The sequence below is a fragment of the Thrips palmi genome, unplaced genomic scaffold (assembly GCF_012932325.1).
Source record: "Thrips palmi isolate BJ-2018 unplaced genomic scaffold, TpBJ-2018v1 HiC_scaffold_19, whole genome shotgun sequence".
Taxonomy (NCBI): domain Eukaryota; kingdom Metazoa; phylum Arthropoda; class Insecta; order Thysanoptera; family Thripidae; genus Thrips; species Thrips palmi.
In genome coordinates this window covers 5198168-5219913 of record NW_023144628.1, presented here as the reverse complement: position 1 = coordinate 5219913, position 21746 = coordinate 5198168, and the positions used below count along the sequence as shown (strand labels likewise).

General features: G+C 57.1%; 4 protein-coding genes across 4 annotated transcripts; 2 read left to right on the top strand and 2 right to left on the bottom strand.

Annotated features, from left to right (window-relative positions):
• Positions 1–1771: 1771 nt before the first annotated feature.
• On the bottom strand, positions 1772–5315 carry LOC117646159 (mitochondrial uncoupling protein 4). The gene is made up of 7 exons (XM_034386928.1): positions 4774–5315; positions 4469–4548; positions 4164–4354; positions 3914–4036; positions 3605–3802; positions 3428–3520; positions 1772–3350 (listed from the first exon to the last, which is right to left on the bottom strand). Exons 1-7 carry the CDS (start codon positions 4874–4876, stop codon positions 3176–3178), a joined length of 963 nt encoding a protein of 320 aa, XP_034242819.1. The 5' UTR covers positions 4877–5315; the 3' UTR covers positions 1772–3175.
• Positions 5316–7917: 2602 nt separating this feature from the next.
• Positions 7918–14140, top strand: LOC117646256 (angiotensin-converting enzyme-like). Its single transcript, XM_034387092.1, has 13 exons — positions 7918–8052; positions 9436–9549; positions 10715–10873; positions 11059–11305; positions 11612–11800; positions 11916–12030; positions 12480–12632; positions 12718–12842; positions 12932–13030; positions 13309–13385; positions 13482–13769; positions 13838–14051; positions 14133–14140. The coding sequence occupies exons 1-13, from the start codon at positions 7978–7980 to the stop codon at positions 14138–14140; spliced, it is 1863 nt and encodes a 620-aa protein (XP_034242983.1). The 5' UTR covers positions 7918–7977.
• A 454-nt stretch (positions 14141–14594) lies between these two features.
• Positions 14595–16387, top strand: LOC117645713 (elongation of very long chain fatty acids protein 7-like). Its single transcript, XM_034386049.1, has 7 exons — positions 14595–14769; positions 14857–15047; positions 15129–15209; positions 15287–15343; positions 15420–15525; positions 15643–15776; positions 15849–16387. The coding sequence occupies exons 1-7, from the start codon at positions 14700–14702 to the stop codon at positions 16041–16043; spliced, it is 834 nt and encodes a 277-aa protein (XP_034241940.1). The 5' UTR covers positions 14595–14699; the 3' UTR covers positions 16044–16387.
• A 20-nt stretch (positions 16388–16407) lies between these two features.
• On the bottom strand, positions 16408–21512 carry LOC117646255. The gene is made up of 15 exons (XM_034387091.1): positions 21223–21512; positions 20949–21029; positions 20601–20791; positions 20434–20517; positions 20288–20344; positions 19631–19736; positions 19382–19515; positions 18955–19124; positions 17925–17980; positions 17635–17843; positions 17470–17553; positions 17341–17397; positions 17157–17262; positions 16937–17070; positions 16408–16710 (listed from the first exon to the last, which is right to left on the bottom strand). Exons 2-15 carry the CDS (start codon positions 21007–21009, stop codon positions 16543–16545), a joined length of 1617 nt encoding a protein of 538 aa, XP_034242982.1. The 5' UTR covers positions 21010–21029; positions 21223–21512; the 3' UTR covers positions 16408–16542.
• Positions 21513–21746: the final 234 nt, after the last annotated feature.

Here is a 21746-nt window from a genome sequence, read left to right as displayed (position 1 = left end):
TGGAGGCGGTCAAAATTCTAAACGCGTTTTGAGCTGCAGAGTCGCTGAAAAGGACTCGAACCGAACGTGTGACCCCACCAATGGATTGCTCTCCGTACGAGCAATCCATTCGTAGGTTCACACGCCCGGTTCGAGTCCCATTTAGCGACTCTGGAGCTCAAAACGCGTCTAGAATTTTGGCCGCCTCCGCCGGTCTTACTGTACGCCGGCCCTCCATGCTGATGCAGGCTCTGCTGCCCTGGGTCCTGCATGCCGCGACCCGAAACGCCCGAAACCCGAAGGCACCGCGCTCATGCTGCATGAGGCTCCCGTCGCCCCGCCCCGCCGCGTAACGGTGAAGAAGGCCCTTCTATGCTGGTCGGTGTGCCCTTCGCCCTCGCACTGTGTAGCCCGGCCCGGCGGCCTGGCCAGTACTGCAGTGGCCCGCAGAGCGCACCGAACCAAGTTCCGGGTCGCCTTCTTCCAAGCACAACCTGGAGCCCGTTCCGGATCGCTACGGCGAGGCAGCGAGGCAGCGTTCAGAGATCAAGGCCCGTCGCCGTCCCTGGACCCGGGCCGACCCGGGCCCCATCAGGGACTCGTCCGCGCGGCGCCCGCTCGTCCGGCCGAACCCTCGGGACCCGTCCACAGAGTCCACAGTCCCGCCTGCAGGGTGACTCCAACTCCGAGCAGTGCGGGCCTCTTTCTATCCCTCTCGCACCGGTGCGGGTTGTCCCATAAATGCGAGAGAGATAGACCCCAATAAAGACGGCCGGCACAGTGCCCGCTAGCGCCGTGTGTTCCCGCTGGCCCTACGGGACCCTAGGGCATTCGAAGGTCCCTGGAGTTGAATGACGCACTCCCAGGCAAAAAGTGCAACGCCTTTGGTTTTTTCTCGTTTCCTTCGACACCGCCGGATGGAATTGGCCGCTTTCCGAATAGGAGCACGACTCTATACGTCGGGCGCCAATGGACCGCGCGCCGCGACCCGTCTCTGAATGTGCAGCAGCCCGATTCCGAGAGTCGTTTGGTCGCTCTGTCTCTCTAGCACCAACACGGGACGCCCCTGGAGTGCGAGAGAGACGGAGCCACAAAAACGCCTGTCGGAATCAGTCCGCAGACTGGTGGCCGGGAGATGAGCGAGATAACCCGGGGGCCGGGCGTGTTGATGGTATTAGAATTAGCGTCGCCACTCGACCGGCGACCTGGCCTGCCTGGCCTGGCCGGCGATGCGCTTCGCCTTGCTTCGCGCTGCCGATGGCTCAGATTCGCCGCCCCGCCCTCCTCGCCCCGGTGGCGATAATTATTGCAAAGTCCACCGCGAGTCGCGATTCGTTCGTCGCTCTGCCCCTTTCGCACCCCCCGCGCCGCGCCCCATGAGAGCGAGAAAAGGCGAGAGGCCGCTCCCGCGATTGAAACGGGCAAACGCGTGTGTCGCGGACCAATGGGGAACGGTGAGGGCAGACAAGGCAGCTTGGGCGGGATGGACGCACCAGCCCTTTCCCAAAGAATGAATGAATGAACGAATCAACGAATGAATGAATGAATGATGCCATGGGAAATGAATGGCGGGCGGGGCGCGTCGCGCGTCTAACCCGAATCACGCTCGCAACCGTCGACGACGACGGCGAGCGCCGTTGTGGCAGGCAGCCTAGCAGACCGGAGAGTCGATTGGGTGGCCTACCACCACGGCGCGCTGCCAGGACAAGATGTAAAGTGGGTTGCCTCGCTAGGCGCTTCGGCGCTTCATGGACAAATTGAAGTGGTAATGGGGGCGAACGACAACAACCGATATTTTGCCAATACCCCTTTATTGTAAAGAGCAAGACTTACTTGAACCAGATTACCGATACAGCAAAACACTTAGTGGAAGGTTCTATTCTATTTTCTTTACTTCGATTGTGTGCATTATCAGTACGTACTAACAGGAAACTACAACTTATGACTGAACATTGATGGTAATGCTTCAACGTATCTAATTCATATTCCTACAGCTGCCAACACTTCAAACAGATTCATGCCAATTATGCCAATTCAAAAGAGTGAAGACGACTAGAACTTAAAAGAAATATTACAACAAAAATAACTCACAGGTGTAAATAAGAATATTGACTGCAATGGCCATGTCAGTGCCAAATTAATTATGTGAATTTTAACAGCACTTCAGAAAGTCCTACATTAAAAATGTGTCAACAGGTAAAAAGACAGGACTAGCTCTCAATGGCACATACACAAAAAGAACAAACAAAAATCTTTTTAAAAAGTTGATACCAGTAAAATGTGTCTAAAATCATTCCTTTCACAAATAACTCTCAGCATATTCCTGAACAACAATTAAGTGTCATTCTTGCCTAAGCAGACAATAACAGAATTTATACATGTGATAGAGGGTTTGTAACAAAAACAACCTTAAAGCTAATCATTGAAAACATAATTGAAATATAGGTAAAACTGTCACATTTTCAATGAGAAATAAGACGTAAAAGAGGGAAAAAAACAATGAGAAAATAAAAATACAGCAACAAAAAAAATAAAAAGGTTGCAATCACTTTTACAGGCATACCATCACTCTTATTGTTGTTTGTCAAATGAACACATATGTGCGTGATGTGTAAAATTGATTATATTTCTCATGCTGGAATTACAGTACTTAAAAACAGGTATGATACATATCACAATAAGGATCTAAATTCATTGCAACTGTGGAATGGTAATCATTAGACATAGAACTGCTAATTATGCCTCACAGCCATAAATAAAATGTTCAACTCATACTGTAATTCAATACTACATCATGTGATAGCAAATGAGTTAATTCAAGAAATATCCAAAAAGAATATTTAGAAATTTGGAAAGAATGGTGGTCGAAAATCATACCTTGCTATATGAACATATCACAGTGCATATCATTCTCATGACCTGCACGCACCAAGCACAAGTTAAACATAATAAACATTATAGATCTAACATTAAAAGGAGACTGATCTAATCAACGCAAACACGCAAACACTTCTTGGAAGTCATAAGTAATAAGATCAATTCTGTAGTAACTTGGTCACACACAAAGCTACAAAATAGAAGCATATGCTTAGAAAGTCTTCATGGTAAAACTTTTAGACAAAATAATGTTTGCTCTGAACACCAATAGGGTTTGGTAAAGCATCTAAAATGACCAAAGATCGAAAGTTGCTGCTCACTAGAACCCACTAGCCCCTAATGCATGACGTATTTGCTCGAAGGACAGCCAAAACGTAAGGGACCAAGGGGCCATTCGGATCCATACTGGAAGGAACCCTTTGTATAATCCTAACACTCCTTCATTCTCCACTGTCTTAATAAGGCAGTCAATTGATGATTTGTAAACAAGGCCCCTAGGAACAATGGAAGAAAATTGGATGGTTATTCATTGATATCTTTTGAAATAATAAAGGTAAAAGAATATACTTACTTGCCAGATGCGTCCGTTGGCTGATTCATGACTCTTGTTTTCACAACATCGGCAGGGGTACCCATGGTGGCTGCTACTAATCCAGCACATGCACTGGAAGAGAAATTAAGTATGGTCAGTTTCAATCAGTTTAGTTGAAAAATCCATAAAAGAAAGAAATCTTTCTCAGAATCAAACCTTGCAAGTATGTGAGTGAAATGATTGTCTGTTAAAGTGGTGTGTGTCAGAATGAAGTGCTTTGCAGTGTCATAAGTAGTCAAGTCTCCCAGATTTACAAGAGCTGCTCGTTGGACATTGGGTATTGAACCCTTCCACAAAGCTTTTACACCTCCACTGGCCAAAATCTGTTGAAATGCGTGACCAAAACTGAGCACTCTGAAAAAAATAATAAAGACATAATCTTTAGAAATTTTTTTTACGATATGAACTGTAGAATAATTTAAGAATCAGTACATGATGCAAGTTAAAATTAAAATTAACACATACCTTGGGGGTTTACCAAGAAGTCTACGTTTCCCTTCCATTTGGATTTGAACTTTGATAAGATCAGTAGGGCTAGCGGCAAACTGGGCAATAGCACCAGCTGTTGCACCACAAATTGCTGATTTCCTAAATTTAAAAAAAAGAAACAAATAATTATTGGATAACGATAAGAGTGTGGGATTTTTAGTTGGATTTTTGTAGCTCCCATTCAAGAGTCACAAAAGATTTAAAAATAGGTACTTAGTTAGCTCACCAAACTGGAAAATAGCCATCGGGGTTTTTTCCAGCAACATCGTCTCGGAGTCGTTCGTAAGTCACAATGCGAATACCAGAGTATACAACATGCCTGTATATTGCTGGTGTTATTCCTCGCCAAAGCTCTAGTGCACCTTCTTCTTGAGCAATACCTAATGCAGTCTTGTACATACCCCTGTATGGTCCAGCCTAAAATGAAATTTAAATAACTCATTAGGAGTACAATGGGTAGTAGCACTGGTTTGAAGTATGTCATAGATAATAAGTACAATTTCTAAGATGGAATTACAGAGAACAGCTTACATTTGAGATTCCATGTTGTGCTGCAGCCTTCTCCCCTTGAATTTGAAGTCGCGTTTTAGTGAGATCAAGTGGATAAGTCACTGTAACAAAAGCACTAATATTAAATGACCCAAAAGGATAACGTTCTGTGAGGAACAAAATGTATCATAATCATAGCATGCATTAAAGCGCAGACCGCCCAATTGACGGCAAATTAAAATTGGGTTGACAGAAGAGTTTAACATAACCCTAGCTCCAAAATAAACAAAAGTGATGACAGAGGCAGATGAGCACCGTACAAATGTGGGACACACTGAGACACTTACAGACTTCTGCTATGCTTGCAGCAACCACCGAGACGACGTAGGTGCACCAGAACGAGTCCGCATAGTGCTTGGTGGAAGGAACCGGTGTAGACGAGTGCACCATTTCACTCAACAACTTAGGCAACGCTTGAGACTTGAGTAAAGTTGTGCAGATGCAAGACAGTCGGCGTCTCTCAATCAATCAGCTGTTCGCGGCAGCACTCATGTACAATGTTTTGTTTTGAACACTCAAGGTTATTTGACAGTGACCGAACGATGACATTGTTAAGTTAAACCATTTCGGGCCACATCTTCATTCAGCTCCGCACCAGGCTGGGCTCCGAAATGCAGATTCTCTTCCAAGTCCAGAACGTGTGAACAATGCCCCCACACGGATCACCATAGTAGTGATCTGGGAGCAGGACTGAGAGCACTCGGGGATCGTGTTTGTTCAAAGTTCACGTGAGGCTCTTTCCGGCAGTAGGTACCTTCCCCCCGGGGCTGAGAAATACAGCGTGCCGGTCGAGAGCAACCCTCGCCAGCCGCAGCCGGTGCGCCGCACTCGAGTTTCTCATACTCGCTGCTTCTCGGGCAGCACGGGGAAAGCCACCGCGAGCTGCCGCAAGCCGCAACGAGACAAACGAGACAGAGACAGGGTAGAGTGTTTCGCAGTGGATACACACTAACTGGCACTCACACAGTGCCGGGAAACTGGCAAGGCCAGAGCCAGGCGAGACGCGTTTGGCTGTGCCGCTGTGCTCGGCAGGCCGATTCCGAACAGTGTGCTTTCTTTCGTCGCTCTGTCTGACTCGCACTCACGGGGCGTCCCGCAGGGAAGTGAGAGAGACAGAGCGACGAAGGCACTGAGGCCTGTCCGCGGGGTTCGCGGCTGCGAATTTGCCGGCGTGCCCCACCACGCCCCACGGTCCCTGCAAACTGGCCAGCCCAGCCCAGCCCAAGGCCCAGCCTTTCCAGCCTGTCCAGCCCGCAGATGGCAGGACGGGGGCAAGGATCAACTTCTGGTCGACATCGGCGTTCCCCCCAAGGGCGCTATCTCTCGCTCGGTGTGCATGAGTGTGCCGTGTGGCGCGGGGCTGCAAGCTGGCGGCCAGGGTGGCGGTTGACGACGGTGTCGTCGCCGACGGCGTCGCCACGGCTTTGCTTGGCTTTGCCGCGTCCCTGGGCTTCCCTGGACCGAGACTGATGTCCCAAGTGCGTGCAGATGTCGCGATGTCGCGTTGTTGCGGTGTGTGTGTGTGTGTGTGTGTGTGTGAGTGTGTGAGTCGCATTTAGCCCTAGGCCGGGCCAGGTCCCCGTCGTCGTCGTTGGCGTTGGCGGCGGCCCGGAAGGCCCGGAAGGCGGGATGAGGGTTCCGCCCTGATTCAAGGTCGCGCCAAATTGCCGGTGTCTTTGTTGGTATAAGACTCATACGAAAAACAAACAACAACAATTCAAAGGCCGGCCCGTCATTCTGAAGACGCGGGGCGGATGCGCTAGAGATGCTAGAGGAGGCCCGGGTCGGGGGGCCGGGGAAAAGGGGGGGAGGGCAGTTTCGCGGCAGTTTGGGCCCTACGATGACATGACCCCTCGGGCCGCGACTGGCCCTGGTTTGCCCTGCAGAGTGATTCCGAACACTGCTAACCTGTCTCTCTTACGGACGCCCCATGAGTGCGAGAGAGGGATCTGGGAATCAGTCTGCTGGGTGCACCCGCAGCGATAAAGCCGGATAAAGCCACGCGGCCTGCGTACCCTAGCCGCGCGACGGGACGGGCCCTTCCCGCGGTGTCGCGGTGCCGCGGTGCCACAGCGCGCGAGGTGATTGGGTGATACCCTAATCTCTTTTACAACTCCCCCATTACAGCCAAAGCTCATACAGCGCGGGTGCCGCCGTGATAACTTTGGACTCGGCGACCGGCAGGGCGCGGGAGCGGTGCGGGGTGGGAGGGGTACCACCCAAGCCCAGCCCAGCCCCGGCTGATTGGGTACAGTATTGGGTCGCAGGCACGAGGCCGACTTTTTGTCCCCCCCCCTTTTTCCCCGGGTCTCTCTCTCCTGCTCCGTAATGAACACGCTGACGGCGTCGTCCACGACACCGCGGCGCAATGAACCGCGCCGGTCGGCGGCACCTTGGCCTGCGTGGGGCGCGGCGGTAACCACGGCGGCGGCGGCCCGGGACGCCGATGGCTCGCCGTCAACGAGGTGGGACTGTGCGGCCCGGCCTCGGGCCCGGCACAAAGGCATTCGGCTCCACTCCACTGTGGGCCGCTGGCACCCCGCCACCCCAAGGCTGCCAACAACGCGCCGCCCCCGCGGCACCGCGGCCCGCGCCCCGCACCTGGCCGACCACATGCTGTCCCCGGCCTCGGCCACTCGCACCACTCCGCCGGCGCGCCCTTGGCAGTGACGGCGTCCTCTGCGCCGCCCTTGGCCCTCGTCCGCCGCCCCCGGACAGCATCCTGGTGGCTGTCGCGGTCCCCCCGGTGACGCGGCGTGCCGGCGTGCTTCGCGTGACGCAGAGCACGTTTTCGCACGACGCCACGCGCCGCCGCCACGCTTCGGCCGGCACAGGTCACGCGCGTGTGACACGCGAGCGCGCGGCGTCCCGAGCCGAGCTCCGCGTCCGCCGTGCCGCCGTGTCGCGCGGCCAGCGGCAAGGGAGGAGGCAGGCCCAGGGCCCACGGCCCAGGGCACGCCGTCGTCGCGTATCGCACTCGCGGAAACGCGCGGAAGACGAAGAACGGAAAACGGAAACGTCTGCCCCTGGCGGGACTCGAACCCGCGCCAGCATCGGCTTGACCTTGATTTTATTCCGCCAGAGCATCTCTCTACACCTTACCTGTATGATCATGTCATCCCCCCCCTCTCCCCCCTCCTTCACGTGCTGTATGCACAGAGTCCGCTAGAGTCCGTTCAGCTTCCTTGGGCTCGCGGAGTCCGTCACGGATGAGGCCTCTTCGCCCTGGAGAGCTTCTTACTCTGTCTTTCTCTCTCCCCCCTCTCCTTCCTGCGTTGGGCCCGTGCCTGGTGCCCGCTCCTTCCAGTACGTCCCAGTCGGCGCCTTCCTTCGTGTGCGGCAGATGCGTCGCTGGTCTGCTCCGTGATGCGCGATGCGCCGCCATAGCCTCGCCGTCGACGGTGTGCTGAACGCCGCGCAACGCCGCCGCCGCGCCCCCCGCCGTGCTCAACGCCGTGTTCGACCCCGCGTTCAACGCCGTGTTCAGCGCCATGGGGGCCTTGTGCTTGTTGGCGCTGCTGGCCTTGGTGCCGGCGCCGCGGGCCCAGCTGCAGCAGGACATCGAGGTGCGTCGCCCAGTGTGTCAACTCCCAGGCCATTACTGAACTCGTGTGTGTAGTGGCGTTGGCGGTCCGGGGCTCCGGGACCGCGAGGACGCCGTTAATGGCGTCGTCGCCGTGCTCCGCTCGAAGAAGGCCGACGTCGCGGTGCGCGGTGCAGGAAGTGCTTTGGTGCGCAAAGTGCAGCCGAGCCAGGCCGGCCAGGCACCTCGGCCGGCGCTTCCTCCGCCGCGCCGTCGCCGAAAAGACCGGAAAGGGGCTCTATTCTCTGTTCGCCGTTCGGTCTTCGACGTCTTCGACGTCTTGGCGCGTTTTGTTCGAGTCCCTTGTTCTGCCGCTGCCGACAAAAGCGGCGAAGGGAAGTCGAGATTCCCCGGAACGCTGATTTTGTTCTCGTTTCCATCGGCCGGCGGCATTCGCCGAAGCGTTCGCAGTTCGCGATGAGTGCGCGCTTGCCGCTTGCCCCACCGCCAGCCCCACCGCCAGGCCGGGGCGCCGTGGCGTACGTCCGCTGCGCCGCCCCGCCCCCGCGCCCCGCGCCTGGTGGTACACAGACCGTAAAAACAAGACCAGGCGCCACGCGCGCTGCCAGGCCTGCCCTGCCCTGCCCGCGACCTGCTGGACTGGGGACCGAGGAGATGCCCCCGACTTGGCGGACAAAAGCGCAGGCCTCCGCGATGGACGGACAAACGGGGACCTCTTCGGCAGAACCTCCCCCGCTGCCGTCGCGGGGCAGTGCAGCACTGTAGTCTGATTGCGAGCGTCTTTTCCGTCGCTTTGTCTCTCTCGCACTCGTGGGGTGTGCCGGGGTGTGCCGTAGAGGTGCGAGAGAGACAGAGCGACGAAAACGACTCTCGGAATCGGTCTGCTCGCCACATGCTGCCGCTCCCCTCCTCGCGAGTCCGCGTTGAATAATCGTCTCACTCCCTGTGCGTGCGCGCGCTGCGCACTTACGCAACGGGATCGCTTCTTTCCGCCGCCCTTTTTTTTCCGCGGGTGGGCGGAGGCTCTGCAGATGCCGAAATGCATCAGGGATTGGGCTGCGAGGACCAGCGGCCCGGCTTGGAGGCCCAGCCCAGCGAGGCACGGGGCGGAACGGGACGCACAACGCCCACTGACCCGCATACGGAGGAGTGATGGGTCTCTGTGTGCGTGGGTGTGAGGGTATGAGTGAGTGTGTGTTGGAGAAGACTCGGCTTTTCGAAAATGGATAAAGCAAGGGTGACCCGGGCGGTGCCGCTTCCGCTACCCGGAAGTGTTTGGGATGGGCAATCCTGTCGCCTCTGGAATTGATCGGGATTCATTTGGCCTTCCTGGAGGTTCCCGTAAACTTGATCTTCCTCAGTGCTCCGCCGGCCAATGACCACCACCTCTTTGTTGTGCCCCCAGGCGAGCCAGTTCCTGCGCGAGTATGACCGCGAGGCCGCCGCCATGTGCTTCCGCGTCACCTCGGCGACGTGGGGCTTCAGCACCAACGTGACGGAGAGCAACCGCCGCCGAATGGTGAGTGTCTTCCGCCCCGTCCTGTCCCGTCGCGTCGTCCGCCGCGCGGCACTTCTTGTCCTCCTTCTCCTCGGTCCGCGGCCAGTGCCACCGGGTGCCGCCGCAGGCCGACATAGCAACGTCGCCCTGTCTCTCTCGCACTCCTGAGGAACGCCCCGTGCGTGCGACAGAGACAGCGACCAAACTAACGACACTTCGGCATCGGCCTGCAGCTTCGGCAGGCTATCTGATGGGCTAGAGAGAGAGAGAGAGAGAGAGAGAGAGAGAGAGAGAGAGAGAGAGAGAGAGAGAGAGAGAGAGAGAGAGAGAGAGAGAGAGAGAGAGAGAGAGAGAAGGAGAGAGACAGGTCGCGGCTCCCGTTAGCCCGCGTCGGCCGCGTCACAGTGACGCCCTCCTTGTGCTCGACGCCGAGGGGCAGAGCGAGGGGCAGGCCGCCGCTCTCGCACCACCTCGCTGCACCCCAGCAGTCACACGCCGCGGAGGGGGAAGGGAAGGGGCGTTGTGTTCCGTTGCCGCCAACCAACTCTTTTTCCTCCGACGCGCTTCCGCCTACCGACAGCATCGACAATGTCGCCGCAAACCCCGCCAACCTTTTTTTGTTTTGTTTCAAATCTCGACCGCGTTGGACTTTGGCCTTGGGGTTCCGTTTCGGGAGCTTGGAGGCCCTTATGTTGGGTGGCCTACTCATTGAGTCCGGTTCGTTGCATCGGTAATCGGCCGCAGGACCTCGGCGTCGGCGCATGGCTCACCTAGGCTGAGGCGGGGGCAAGGGTCGGCAGGACGGGCGCGAAAGGTCTTTTGGAAATTTGAAAACGGCGCTCCCGACGGTGTCCTTCCCGCCGCGCCGCGCCCCGCCCCGCCCTGCGTCAGCTGAAATACGCCTTCCGGCCCGCGGACAGATTATGCTCAGCCATCAACACCGAGCCGAGAATAACGCTTCCTCCCTGCCTCGGCCCGCCCTTGCACAGTGGGCCAGAAGACCGGTGGAGGCGGCCAAAATTCTCGACGCGTTTTGAGCGCTAGATCCCTAAACAGGATTCGACTGTAAAAGTATGAAAAATTGCGGAAGCGAGGCTTGGAGGTGATGAGCGAGACTTTGACGCGGAATGGCGGCGGGGCCGTTATGGCTCCGCTCTGCTCACCGCCGTGACCCGTCGTGTTGCAGCTGGAGGAGCAGGCGCTCAACTGGAAGTTCGGGCGCGTGTCCTGGCGCAAGGCGACGTCGCTGTCCTGGGCGCGCATCCCCGACGCGACTTCGCGCCGCCAGCTGCAGATCCTCTCGCAGGAGGGCCGCAACGCCCTGGCCGACGACCGCTTCGCGGAGGTGAGTCCGTCCGGGGTCCTAGGTCCTGGACTCGAATCGCGGCCGCGCCACGGGCCGCGACGCCGGGGTCGACGGCTGAGGCGTCGCGGCGCTCCACCTTGCCCAGCCACGCGTGGAGCCCCGCGCGTCCTGCCTACAGTGGTGGAGCAGCGTCCGGCCGCGTCGCCAACGCCTTCTGCTTGCAGCTGATGCAGCTCATCGGGGACATGAAGGACGTGTACGCGCGCGCCCGCGTGTGCCCCGTGTCCGGCGTGCAGGGCCAGGCCTGCGACTGGCGGCTGGAGCCCGAGCTGAGCCGCGTGCTGGCGCGCTCCAGGGACCCCGGCGAGCTGCAGCGCGCCTGGACGGCCTGGCACGACGCCGTGGGCCCGCCCCTGCGCCCCAAGTTCGTCCGCTACGTGCAGCTCGCCAACGAGGCCGCCAGGCTCAACGGTACGTCGGCCGCGTCCTTCGGCGGCGCACAGTGGGCGAGAAGACCGGTGGAGGCGGCCAAAATCCCGGACGCGTTTTGAGCTCCAGATTCACTCGCTAATGGTACTCGAACCGAACGTGTGACCCCATCAACGGATTGCTCTCCGAACGAGGAATCCATTGGTGGGGTCACACGCTCGGTTCAAGATCTGTTCAGCTTCTTTGGAGCTCAAAACGCGTCTAGTGTTTTGACCGCCGGTGCTGGTCTTGTGGCCCACTGCGCGGCGGCGGCCTCACCATAACCGTCACGTGCTTCGCTATGTCCAGGGTTCCGCGACGCCGGCGAGCACATGCGCTCCCCGTACGACGACCCCGAGCTGGAGTCCGAGGTGACGACGCTGTGGGCGCAGGTGTCGCCGCTGTACCGCCAGCTGCACTCCTACGTGCGCCGCCAGCTGCACCGCCACTACGGCGACCTGGTGCGCGAGGATGGGCCGCTGCCCGCCCACCTGCTGGGTGAGTCCCATTGAGCGACTCTGTAGCTCAAAACGCATCTAGAGTTTTGTCCGCCTACACCGGTCTTCTGGCCCACTGTGCGCCTGACCTCCACTAATGCCCTTATGTGCGGCAGGCAACATGTGGGCGCAGAGCTGGAAGAACATCGCCGACCTGGTGGTGCCGTTCCCGGACAAGCAGGCCGCCGACGTGACGCCCGAGATGCTGCGCCAGGGATACACCCCGCTGAGGTTCGGACAAGCCCCCGGACGAGCCCTCGGACGAGCCCGGGCCGCCGACGCACGCACTGCACGATTCACCGGAGAGGGTTGGTAGCACCGCAGCACCGAGGCCCCCGCAATGCCATTCCAAGTGTCCTGGCGTCCACGGCGCCGTGCCGCGCTCGCCGCCACGCCCTGGTGGAGCTCCTGCAGGACCCCCCCTCCCCTCCCCTCCCGCAGCCAGCCGACGTGGAATCACCGGCTTCCGGTCGCGGAGACGACGCCGCGTCCTAGGCAAGCCGGCAAGCAATGTAGACCCAGCGCTGAGGCTGCCGTTGGCTGCCTCGGAGAGCGCCCGGCGGGTAGGCAAGGCGGCGCGTCGCGGTGCAGCCGCGTGCGGCGGGTTGCCGTCGCAGCATCCGCGGGCGCTCTCCGCGCGGCCCGGCCTTGCCTCTCATCCTAAGCGCCCGGCCTGGCAGGATGTTCCAGACCGCGGAGGAGTTCTTCACGTCGCTGGGGCTGAAGCCCATGCCCGTCGAGTTCTGGCGGCACTCCGTGCTGGAGCGGCCCGTGGACCGCGAGGCAGTGTGCCGCGCCTCCGCCTGGGACTTCTGCAACCGGAAGGACTACAGGTAGGAGGCCGACAGGCCCACAACTCGAGTCACTTGTGTCCGGTCCGGACAGCAGCACACACTGCTAAAGCTTTGTCGTTCGCAGGATAAAACAGTGCACGGAGGTGACCATGGACGACCTGCTGACCATCCACCACGAGATGGCGCACATCCAGTACTACCTGCACTACGCCGAGCAGCCCTACATCTTCAGGCGGGGTGCCAACCCGGGTGAGTCTGCGTGCCACACCAGTATAACGAGCGCTGCCCTTGGCGCTGCCGGCGCACTGCCCTCACGGAAGACTCCCCTCGCGTTGCAGCGTTCCACGAGGCCGTCGGGGACGCCATCGGGCTGTCGGTGACCACGCCCAGACATCTGCAGCGGATCGGCCTGCTCAACAACATCACGGACGACTACGGTGCGTGGCACGCAGTGGCACGCAGTGGCGTGCCACCGGGGCTTTCGACGGCCGCGGAGAGGGGGAAGGGGAGGGAACTCATTTCAAAGTATGATTGGAGACGCGCGCCTCGCCACCGATGGCACGCACCTTTGTAGGGGAATTTGTGGAAAAGTACCGATTTCGGACACGGCCTGTATGCCGAGGCGCAGAGCGGAGCGACCGGCTTGAATTTCTGCAAATCAACTTGACAGCGAGTTTGTATCATTCTCATTTCTCCGTCCTTCTCCCCCTCGCAGAGACCAACATAAACTACTTGCTGACGGTGGCGTTGGACAAGGTGGTGTACCTGCCTTTCGCCTACGTGGTCGACCAGGTACGTGCTCGCTGCGTGCACTGTCCTGCCTCACGGCCTCCTCGGCCTCCTCCGCCCTCATTCCTGGTCCAGCCTGACACGTCCACGTTCTTGCAGTGGCGGTGGCGCGTGTTCTCGGAGGGCGTGGAGAACATGAACGGCCGCTGGTGGGAGCTGCGCATGCGGCACCAGGGCGTCATCCCGCCCGTGCCGCGGTCCGAGCGCGACTTCGACCCGGGCGCCAAGTACCACGTGCCCGCCGACACGCCGTACCTGCGCTACTTCGTCAGCCTCGTGCTGCAGTTCCAGATCCACGAGGCGCTGTGCCGCGCCGCCGGCCACCCCGGCCCCATGCACACCTGCGACATCTACCGGTCCAGGGAGGCGGGCCGCCTGCTGGCGGAGGTAAGGGAGGGGGAGAGAGGGAGAGAGGGGCGAGCGTAGAGGGTGCTGACAGTGTCGCGGTGCTGCAGGTGCTGTCGCTGGGCGCGTCGCGGCCGTGGCGGGACGTGCTGCGCGTGGCCACGCAGGGCGCCACGGACCGCCTGGACGCGCGGCCGCTGCTGGAGTTCTTCCAGCCGCTGGCGCTGTGGCTGCGCGTGCAGAACCGGGAGCGCGGCGTGGTGGGCTGGACCACCACCAACCAGGACACGGCGCTGTTCGCGCGCTGGGCCCGGCCGCTCGCCGGCAGCGCCGCCGCCGCGCCGCCCTCCGCCACCGCCGCCGTCATCGCACTCGTTGTAGTATTTATTGCCGCTCGCTTTTAAGGTTGCTAATAAACAGAGATGGGAGACTAGCGCGGCGGTTCCTCATTTCGCGCACCACCGGTCCTCAAATAAGGCTCGAATCATATAGACTTGAACGAGGGGGTAAACACTAACACTCGTTTAATACCCGGTGCACAAAAACCGTGTAAATTTTGGCATTTTACCGGTACCGGTCTCGGGACCCACACTGGCAAGGCACGCAAGGCGCACAAGGCCGGCATCTGCACGCTTCCTTCCCGAACACGGCGCTGCAGCGTTCCAGGCAAGGCTGCAGGCCGCCGCGCTGACCACAGCCATTAGTCGTCGAACTAATTGCCGGACTCGGAGTCGGTAAACGGTGATTCGGGCACGACCTCGTCGTGACCTACGATAACGTGGGAGGGGACGAGCCGAGGGACGAGCCGAGCGCGGCCGAAGGGGCCGAAGCCGAGCCGAGGACGGGCCGAGCCACGGCGACCATATAGTGCGAGACGGTCGGGAAGGGGCCGCACCGTGTGGCATCGCGGCACGGCACTCGCGGGTAGTTGGATCGCCAGACGCGCTAGACAGGCAAGGCATCCTCGGCGCCATGGCGGCCGTCACGAGAGCGGCCTACGAAGTGGCAGCCAAGATGGCGGACGACCTCTGGAACTACTGCGGTGAGTCGGAAACTGCCAAATCGCTAACAACAACAACAAAAGGCGGCCAAAACGGAAATGGTCCTGTTAATTTTGTGCCGCCTGCAGATCCACGATCATGCAACCTACCCCTCGCAACGAACCCGCTACACCTCGCCGCCATCTTGGGGGTCTACTTGTACTTCGTGCTCTCGCTGGGCCCCAGGCTGATGAAGAACAGGCCACCCTTTGAACTCAGGACGATCATGCTGGTGTACAACGGTGTGCAAGTGGTTTGGTGTGGTTACCTTTTCTACGAGGTAAGACGACGCGTGAAATATGTAGATTCTTGTATTGTGCGAGGGCCACCTGAGGCAACGTCATGTTTGCGTTTGTTTCAGTGTATACGGTTGGCCTGGGGGTGGAAGTACAGCTACATTTGCGAGCCACTGAGTATGGAAATGGAGCCGTACGACTTTGAGGTGAGGCGTCTTTCCCACAGGAGACCGTGTTACATGATATTGACTTCAGTCATCACCTGCTTCTAACTGATTCACAGGTGGCCCGCACTGTGTGGCTGTATTTCATTCTCAAAATCGTGGATCTGTTGGATACGGTAGGCAACGATTGACATTGATCCTCCCCGTCGACTACGTCCTGCCGTTTTCTCACCACCATGTACCTTTGCTCAGGTGTTCATGGTTTTGCGCAAGAACCACCGCCAAATCTCGTTCCTGCACGTGTACCACCACTCGGGCATGGTGTTTTGCATATGGATGGGCACCAAGGCGTTCCCGGGTGAGTTTCCCTCAGAGTTTCCCACAAGGCAAAGTTGTGTTTTTGTCGGTTTGGTTGTTGACGGAAGGGCCCCCGTGAGAAAGTGCGCCCCCTTGACGCCTCGGTCTGTGCTTCCAGGCGGCCACCACACGTTCCTCGGGTTCATCAACTGCTTCGTGCACTGCCTGCTGTACGGCTACTACTTCCTCAGCCTGTACAACCCCAAGATCAAGGTGGCCTGGTGGAAGAAGTACATCACCGTGGTGCAGATTGTGAGTCCTCCGAGTCCCTGGTTGCCGCGGCTACCTGTGTCGGCACTTTCTGACCTCTGATTCCCCCTCCAGGTCCAGTTCGCCATGAACGTGGCCCACGAGAGCCTGCCCCTGCTCATGCCCAACTGTGAGGTCAACAAGGTCATCAGCGGCGCCCTGGTCATCCAGAACTTGTTCATGTTCGTGCTCTTCACCGACTTCTACCTCAAGAACTACTCCGACAAGGCGATAGCGAGGAAAACCGCGGCGGTCGCCAAGGAATCGTGAATCGGCAGTGCCTTATTGGCTAACCCGGGTTTCCCAGCCTGTCCCTCCAATGTGGCTATGCCCACGAACCACGCAAACCGCGAGCAGCGAGCCACGCGCCTCCGGCCTGGGGCCTCGGGTCTCGGGCCGGGGCCGGGCCTGGGAGCGATGCCCCACTCACACATCGCACCTACTGTCTGGTAGGGGAAATCACTACCGTCGTCGCCCTGACCTAACGAGGCAGTGATAAAACGATTATTTCAGTATCGGCAGGAATTTAGAGTAAGTTAGTTTCCTTAAGTTACGCACATGTACGATTTAAAGGTATAAATAAATAAATTGACACTTTTGTTTTTAGAAATACAGATGTTATATTTTTAATTCTTTTTCTTCGCCTTGTTTGAGACATAATGAGTTGATATGTAGGCACCTGAGATCAGTTCAGTCGTCCTGCTGAGTAAAGTCTGGCCGGGATAGTGGTGGGATGAGGTGAAGGTTCTGCGCTGCACTACGAAGCAGTCTACGCCTGGTGCTTCTTCTTGACGTACGCGTGGTAATAGTAGTTGGAGAACAGGGCGGTCATGATGACGCTCTGGATCATGAGGAACACCATGTTGCTGCGGTCCACGCGGCACGACGGCTGGAACAGGACCTGCGCCGAGTGCACGAACACTCCCAGGAACTGCAGCTGAAAGCAGAGGCGAATTTGAAATGCGACATTTCACCACGTCGTGCGCGGGTTTCTGTTTGCAGTCGTGGTGCTTGAAGTGGGTGGGTGTGAGTGTGTGTGTGCGCGCGCGCGTGTGTGAGTGTCCCCTTGGGCAAGCAGTCTCATGCATAACTATGAGGGCAGAGTCGATGGACTCAGGCCCGGGAACGCTGGCGTTTGTTTTTAGCAGAGTACACTTCCTCACCAGCTGCATTCTCGTAATCCACTTCTTCAAAAAGTTAAAGCTTTTAGTGCCGAACAGCAGTGTGGCCAAGTAGTAGCTGTACATGATGGTGTGGACAAACGTGTTGAGGAAGCCCACGAATGTCACGTGACCACCTGAAACAACCACGCGCTCTTAGACAAGATCTGGATCCCAGGATGCAGAAAGTAAACAAAGCAAAAAGCTTTTGAGGGTCACTAACCAGGCGAGTACGCGATGCCGTACCACACCCCGAGCACCATGACGGCGTGGTGGTACACGTGCAGGAACGACAGCTGTTTATAGTTTTTCCGCAGAACAATGAAAACCTGCAAAAGAAAAATTGAATGCAAACAAAATAAAACAGTTTTCTTTTTTTTCATTTGATATGAATCTTATTCACTCACCGTGTCTGCGAGGTCCACGATTTTGCTGAAAAAGTAGAGCCAGGAACAGCGCGCCGCCTGTCAAAGTCAAAACGATCGTGAAATATGCCGAAAATGTGAAATTTATACGATACAATGTGTTTCGCTTACCCGTATGTCCATTGGGGTGTAGTCGTCGGGGCCGAGGTACTGGCAGAACCAACTGTACCTACCGCCCCATCCCGCCACGAACGACTAGACACACAATCGGCTCAAAATTAGGAGAAAGAAATTAAGAAACAAGGACTTGAAAGGACGCCACGAACTTGCTCCTACCTCGTAGAACGTGTACCCCGAGAAGAGGACCTGCATGGCGTTGTAGGCGATCATAATCCTCCGCAGCTCCACAGGCTTGCGGTTCTCCATGAGGCGCGGCCCCAGGAACTTGACGAAGTAGATGTAGGCGGCCACGATGCCGAACAGTCCCCATGGCGGCCCGAGTCCCAGTGACGGCCCGAACAGCGGGTAGCTGGAGATGCGGGGGTCTGCCGACACAAGACTCTCCCTTCAGGAGACGCCCCGAGAAAGCAAAGACATCGCCAGGATGGCCAGGGTGACACACTAACCTACTTTCTCCACGAAGTGGTAGTGCTGCCACTCCCAGAGCCTCTGCATCACGTTGCTGGACACGTTGGCCATGATTGTGTGTGGCGCGGTGCGGAACTAGACAACAGGGCTGTCGCAGTGCTGGACTTGACCACCAGGCTGCCGCGGTGCCGGACTAGACCACCTGGCTGTCGCGGTGCCGGACCAGACCACCAGGCTGTCGCGGTGCCGGACTGGTGCCGGACTGGTGCCGCCTTGGACTGCTGGACTAGACCACCGGGCTGGTCCGAGTGCCGCCTTGGACTGATCCGCGGCCGGTGCGCCGCGCACTCTCTATTCGGTGCGGTGGCGCAACCCCGCGATTTCGACATTTCGACAGGAATCTAGTGGCGGTGACCCTAGTTAAGCATGCGAAAGAAAGACAGTGCCGCCGTGCTCGCCCCACGCCCCATGGTCGCGCTCTGGTCCAGGCCTTCGGGCCTTCAGGCCCCTGGGTGAGTGGAAATAAAGACGCAAGCCGGGTAGCGGTATTGGTTGCTGGCCTCCATTTATTTGGTCTAGCAGGAGTCCGCCACAGTTTCCATCTTACAAGAAAATAAATAAATTAACGTATTTTTAAATTAGAGATCTTGAGAGTCGCTCTCGAGACAGGATTGTCGTGGAAAGTCACTCACACGCTCACGCGCACTTCCACACACAATAGATACACACATGCACACACAGTTTGTTTTTAAAAATATCCTGTACATACCCATACACTCACTCACGCTCACACAGTAAGGTGATCCCCACTGGACAGGGCCAGGCTGGCTGGCTTCCTGGATGGCTGGCTTGCCGCATCGATGCTCAGTCGTGTCCATTGTGGCCACCCACCTTCTCTGTACGCTTTCGCTCATACAAACGCTAGTCTAAAAGTCATTCATTATAAGTGATATAACCTAGATGAATATTGAATATCTCTCTCCCTCTCACATTATACAAAACACGCGCCCTCTCGCACGCACGCCCAGTCGCTCACACACTCACACACGGACACATCCCCAAAGCTACGAGGCCTTGACGGGCTTTGGCCTCATGTACGCCTTGTAATAGAAGTCGGAGAAAAGAATGAACATAAACATGTTCTGTGGGATGATGATCATGAGACCGAAGGGAGCGAAGTTGCAGGGGTTGTTGAACACGAGCTTGCCGAAGTGGATGCTGAGGAACAGGAACTGCAACTGCAACAGAGAGCATGTCGTGAAAGTCATGCTAAAGGCCCAAGGCCGTGCCCAAGGCCGTGCCCAAGGTCGTACCTAAGGACGTACATATGGCGATACCCAAGGCCATACCTGAGGCCATACCCTACGCCATACCCAAGGCCATACCCAAGGCCATACCCAAGGCCATACCCAAGGTCATACCCAAGGCCATACCCAAGGCCATACCCAAGGCCGTGCCTAAGGCCGTGGGGCGTTTCTGGAGATGCGGTGCTTACCAGCTGGATCTTGGTGATGTACTTCTTCCACCACGTGTTGCCGTACTGCGGGGAGATAGAAGTCAGCAGGTAGTAACTGTAGAGAATGGTGTGTACAGCGGAGTTGACGGTCATGAGCATCGTGCCGTGGCCAGCTGAGTGCAAGAACAATTACTTCAGATTACTTTCAATCAATGTCTCTTCAGTAGAACTCGTGGCGGGTAGGCAATTTGCAGTGCTTGTAGGCAGCATGCTACCCTTTGCGCGTACTTGTGAACCAGTTGACGGCGCCCCATCCCAGCGCCACCATGCCCGTGTGGTGGTACAGGTGCAGGAAGGAGATCTGGTTGTACTTCTTGCGCAGAGTGAAGAAGACCTGGTGGGGCACACAGCACACATCGTTAGTCGAGCAAAGAGGGAGCCTCTCACAGACCGGGGGCAGGTGCGGCTGCCCACCTCCCCAGCGGTAGGGCCCGCCACCCAGCTGGGTCGTCTAGAGTCTCTGTAGTCTAGGCGTGTGCTATCACCGCCCTACCGTCGCTACTCCGGGCGTGAGAGACTCTGAGGGAAAAGAGGGGGGGAGGGGAGCTTGTGGCTTTCAGCTAGGGGCACTGGGGCAGTAGCACTGCGGCGAGGACGGCTTGAAGGTACAAGGTGTCTCGGCTCAGCCATAACTTTCAAACCGTCGCATTTTGATGGGTACTCTATGGGTACACTGTAGAGGAAGGTTCATCTATAGAGTACGCCAACTATTTTGAACCCGAAGCAGAGCCCCTTCCTCCCATACGTCTAAAAGTGTACTTTCGCGGTGAAAAAGCTCTTCTTTTTGGACGTCCTATCCCGCTATGCCGGCCCATGTCCGTTTTAGAGGTGAGGGCAAAACAATTCTTCCCATTTCCACGACTGCGTAAACATTCCTCAACTTACCGTGTCTAATAAGTCAACGATTTTGGTGATAAAGTACAAGTGCATCATGGAAGCCATCTGTAATCATGAGCAGGTTTTAATGTAACGCATATGCATGTGGAAAGAAAAAGAATTAAACAAGTAAGTAACGACTAGGTATCACTTACCGCGTAGTCGTCGGGGTCTTCCAGCTCAAATATCACGGGCGCGCATTGCCAGCTGTATCTTGAGTACCATCCGTGCTTTAATAACTGAGGGCCGAAAGAAATTGTTGTTAGCGCGGCTTCTTCTCGCCCGCTTCCGAAAAACAAATATAACAGCCAGCCGGCCTCACCTTGTAGCACGTGTAGGAAGATAAGAATATCTGTATAGCGTTGTAAACTTGAATGATTCTATCCAGCTTGAAGGGCTTTCTGTATTCCATCATCTTGCGGCCGTAGTCGTTGACAAACCATAAGTAGATTCCCATGATAGCCAAGGTGGGGAAGGGTGAGGACATCAGCAGCCAGTCTCTCGTTTCTGGGTCTGGAACGCGACGTATAACTTAATGCGTCACTGCCTAATCAAATCGACTTGATTCTGTCAATTTTCTTAGCCTTCACACCCGACAAAGTGTGCAACTTTTTTCGTTGGACATTGCCGCTTTGACTCAACAATTTTTATGGTCGATGGGGGGACTTACTTCCGATGTCGTAAAACAAAAAGTTGTAACCCTTGACCATGGATTTGATGATCGTCGCCATGATGGATGATGGCGGCGCGTCTGAAAAACCAAATTTGCACTATCATGCCGCTGCTTTCAGTGTGTTCTTGGTTTCGGCGTAGCTGAGACACACTTCCGGGCGCGCCTAGTGCCTTCCTGGTTACCATACAATGGGCCGGCCTGCCTGCGCGCGGCGCGCATTGGGCGTCCAAACGCCCAGCCAATTGGTGGCCCGGAAACGAGCACCACTAACCTGTTCACTTGAATGGGGTGGTGGAACCCAGGGCAGGCTCTAGGCGTGAAATGGATTTCCCGTTTCCCGTTTTACTCGTTGCGAAACGGTGGTCCAGCTCCACCGGACCTCACAGAACTCACTTCTTTCGCCTGCAGAACCGTTCACGGTGCGCGGTAAGGCCGGGAGAGCGAGAGAGACAGAACAAGAGAGCGCGGGAAGCACCCGGTGACTTCGCCACGCCTCGACTAACACTGCGACGAACACCGACCACAAATTTCCTTGGATGAGTCCCGAATAAAGCAAAGTGCCGGGTTGGCCGGGCCGGGCCGGCCGGGCTGGCGGGTGGGGCGTGGAGCGTCCCCGTCAGGGCGGGGTGCATGTGGTGGGGGCCTTGCCGGCTGCTCGTCGGGACACGGTGCCCTCTGAAGGGCACCACGCCTGTTGACACGCCGGTGGGATTCCTCGGGGACTAGGATTAGATGGCCGATGTGGCGTAACGGAAGGGGAAATAAAACAACAGGCTGGCATAAGTGAATACGCTA

Coding starts and splice junctions, on each gene's coding strand:
- LOC117646159 (XM_034386928.1), bottom strand. CDS start 4,876: ATGGTGCACTCGTCTACACCGGTTCCTTCCACCAAGCACTATGCGGAC. Junction 4,549..4,773: donor TGCAAGCATAGCAGAAGTCT/GTAAGTGTCTCA, acceptor CTTTTGTTACAG/TGACTTATCCACTTGATCTC. Junction 4,037..4,163: donor GATGGCTATTTTCCAGTTTG/GTGAGCTAACTA, acceptor TTTTAAATTTAG/GAAATCAGCAATTTGTGGTG.
- LOC117646256 (XM_034387092.1), top strand. CDS start 7,978: ATGGGGGCCTTGTGCTTGTTGGCGCTGCTGGCCTTGGTGCCGGCGCCG. Junction 12,031..12,479: donor CAGGGATACACCCCGCTGAG/GTTCGGACAAGC, acceptor CCGGCCTGGCAG/GATGTTCCAGACCGCGGAGG. Junction 12,843..12,931: donor CAGGCGGGGTGCCAACCCGG/GTGAGTCTGCGT, acceptor CTCGCGTTGCAG/CGTTCCACGAGGCCGTCGGG.
- LOC117645713 (XM_034386049.1), top strand. CDS start 14,700: ATGGCGGCCGTCACGAGAGCGGCCTACGAAGTGGCAGCCAAGATGGCG. Junction 14,770..14,856: donor CGACCTCTGGAACTACTGCG/GTGAGTCGGAAA, acceptor TGCCGCCTGCAG/ATCCACGATCATGCAACCTA. Junction 15,210..15,286: donor TGGAGCCGTACGACTTTGAG/GTGAGGCGTCTT, acceptor ACTGATTCACAG/GTGGCCCGCACTGTGTGGCT.
- LOC117646255 (XM_034387091.1), bottom strand. CDS start 21,009: ATGGCGACGATCATCAAATCCATGGTCAAGGGTTACAACTTTTTGTTT. Junction 20,518..20,600: donor CTTCCTACACGTGCTACAAG/GTGAGGCCGGCT, acceptor TTCGGCCCTCAG/TTATTAAAGCACGGATGGTA. Junction 19,737..20,287: donor TCGTTGACTTATTAGACACG/GTAAGTTGAGGA, acceptor GTGCCCCACCAG/GTCTTCTTCACTCTGCGCAA.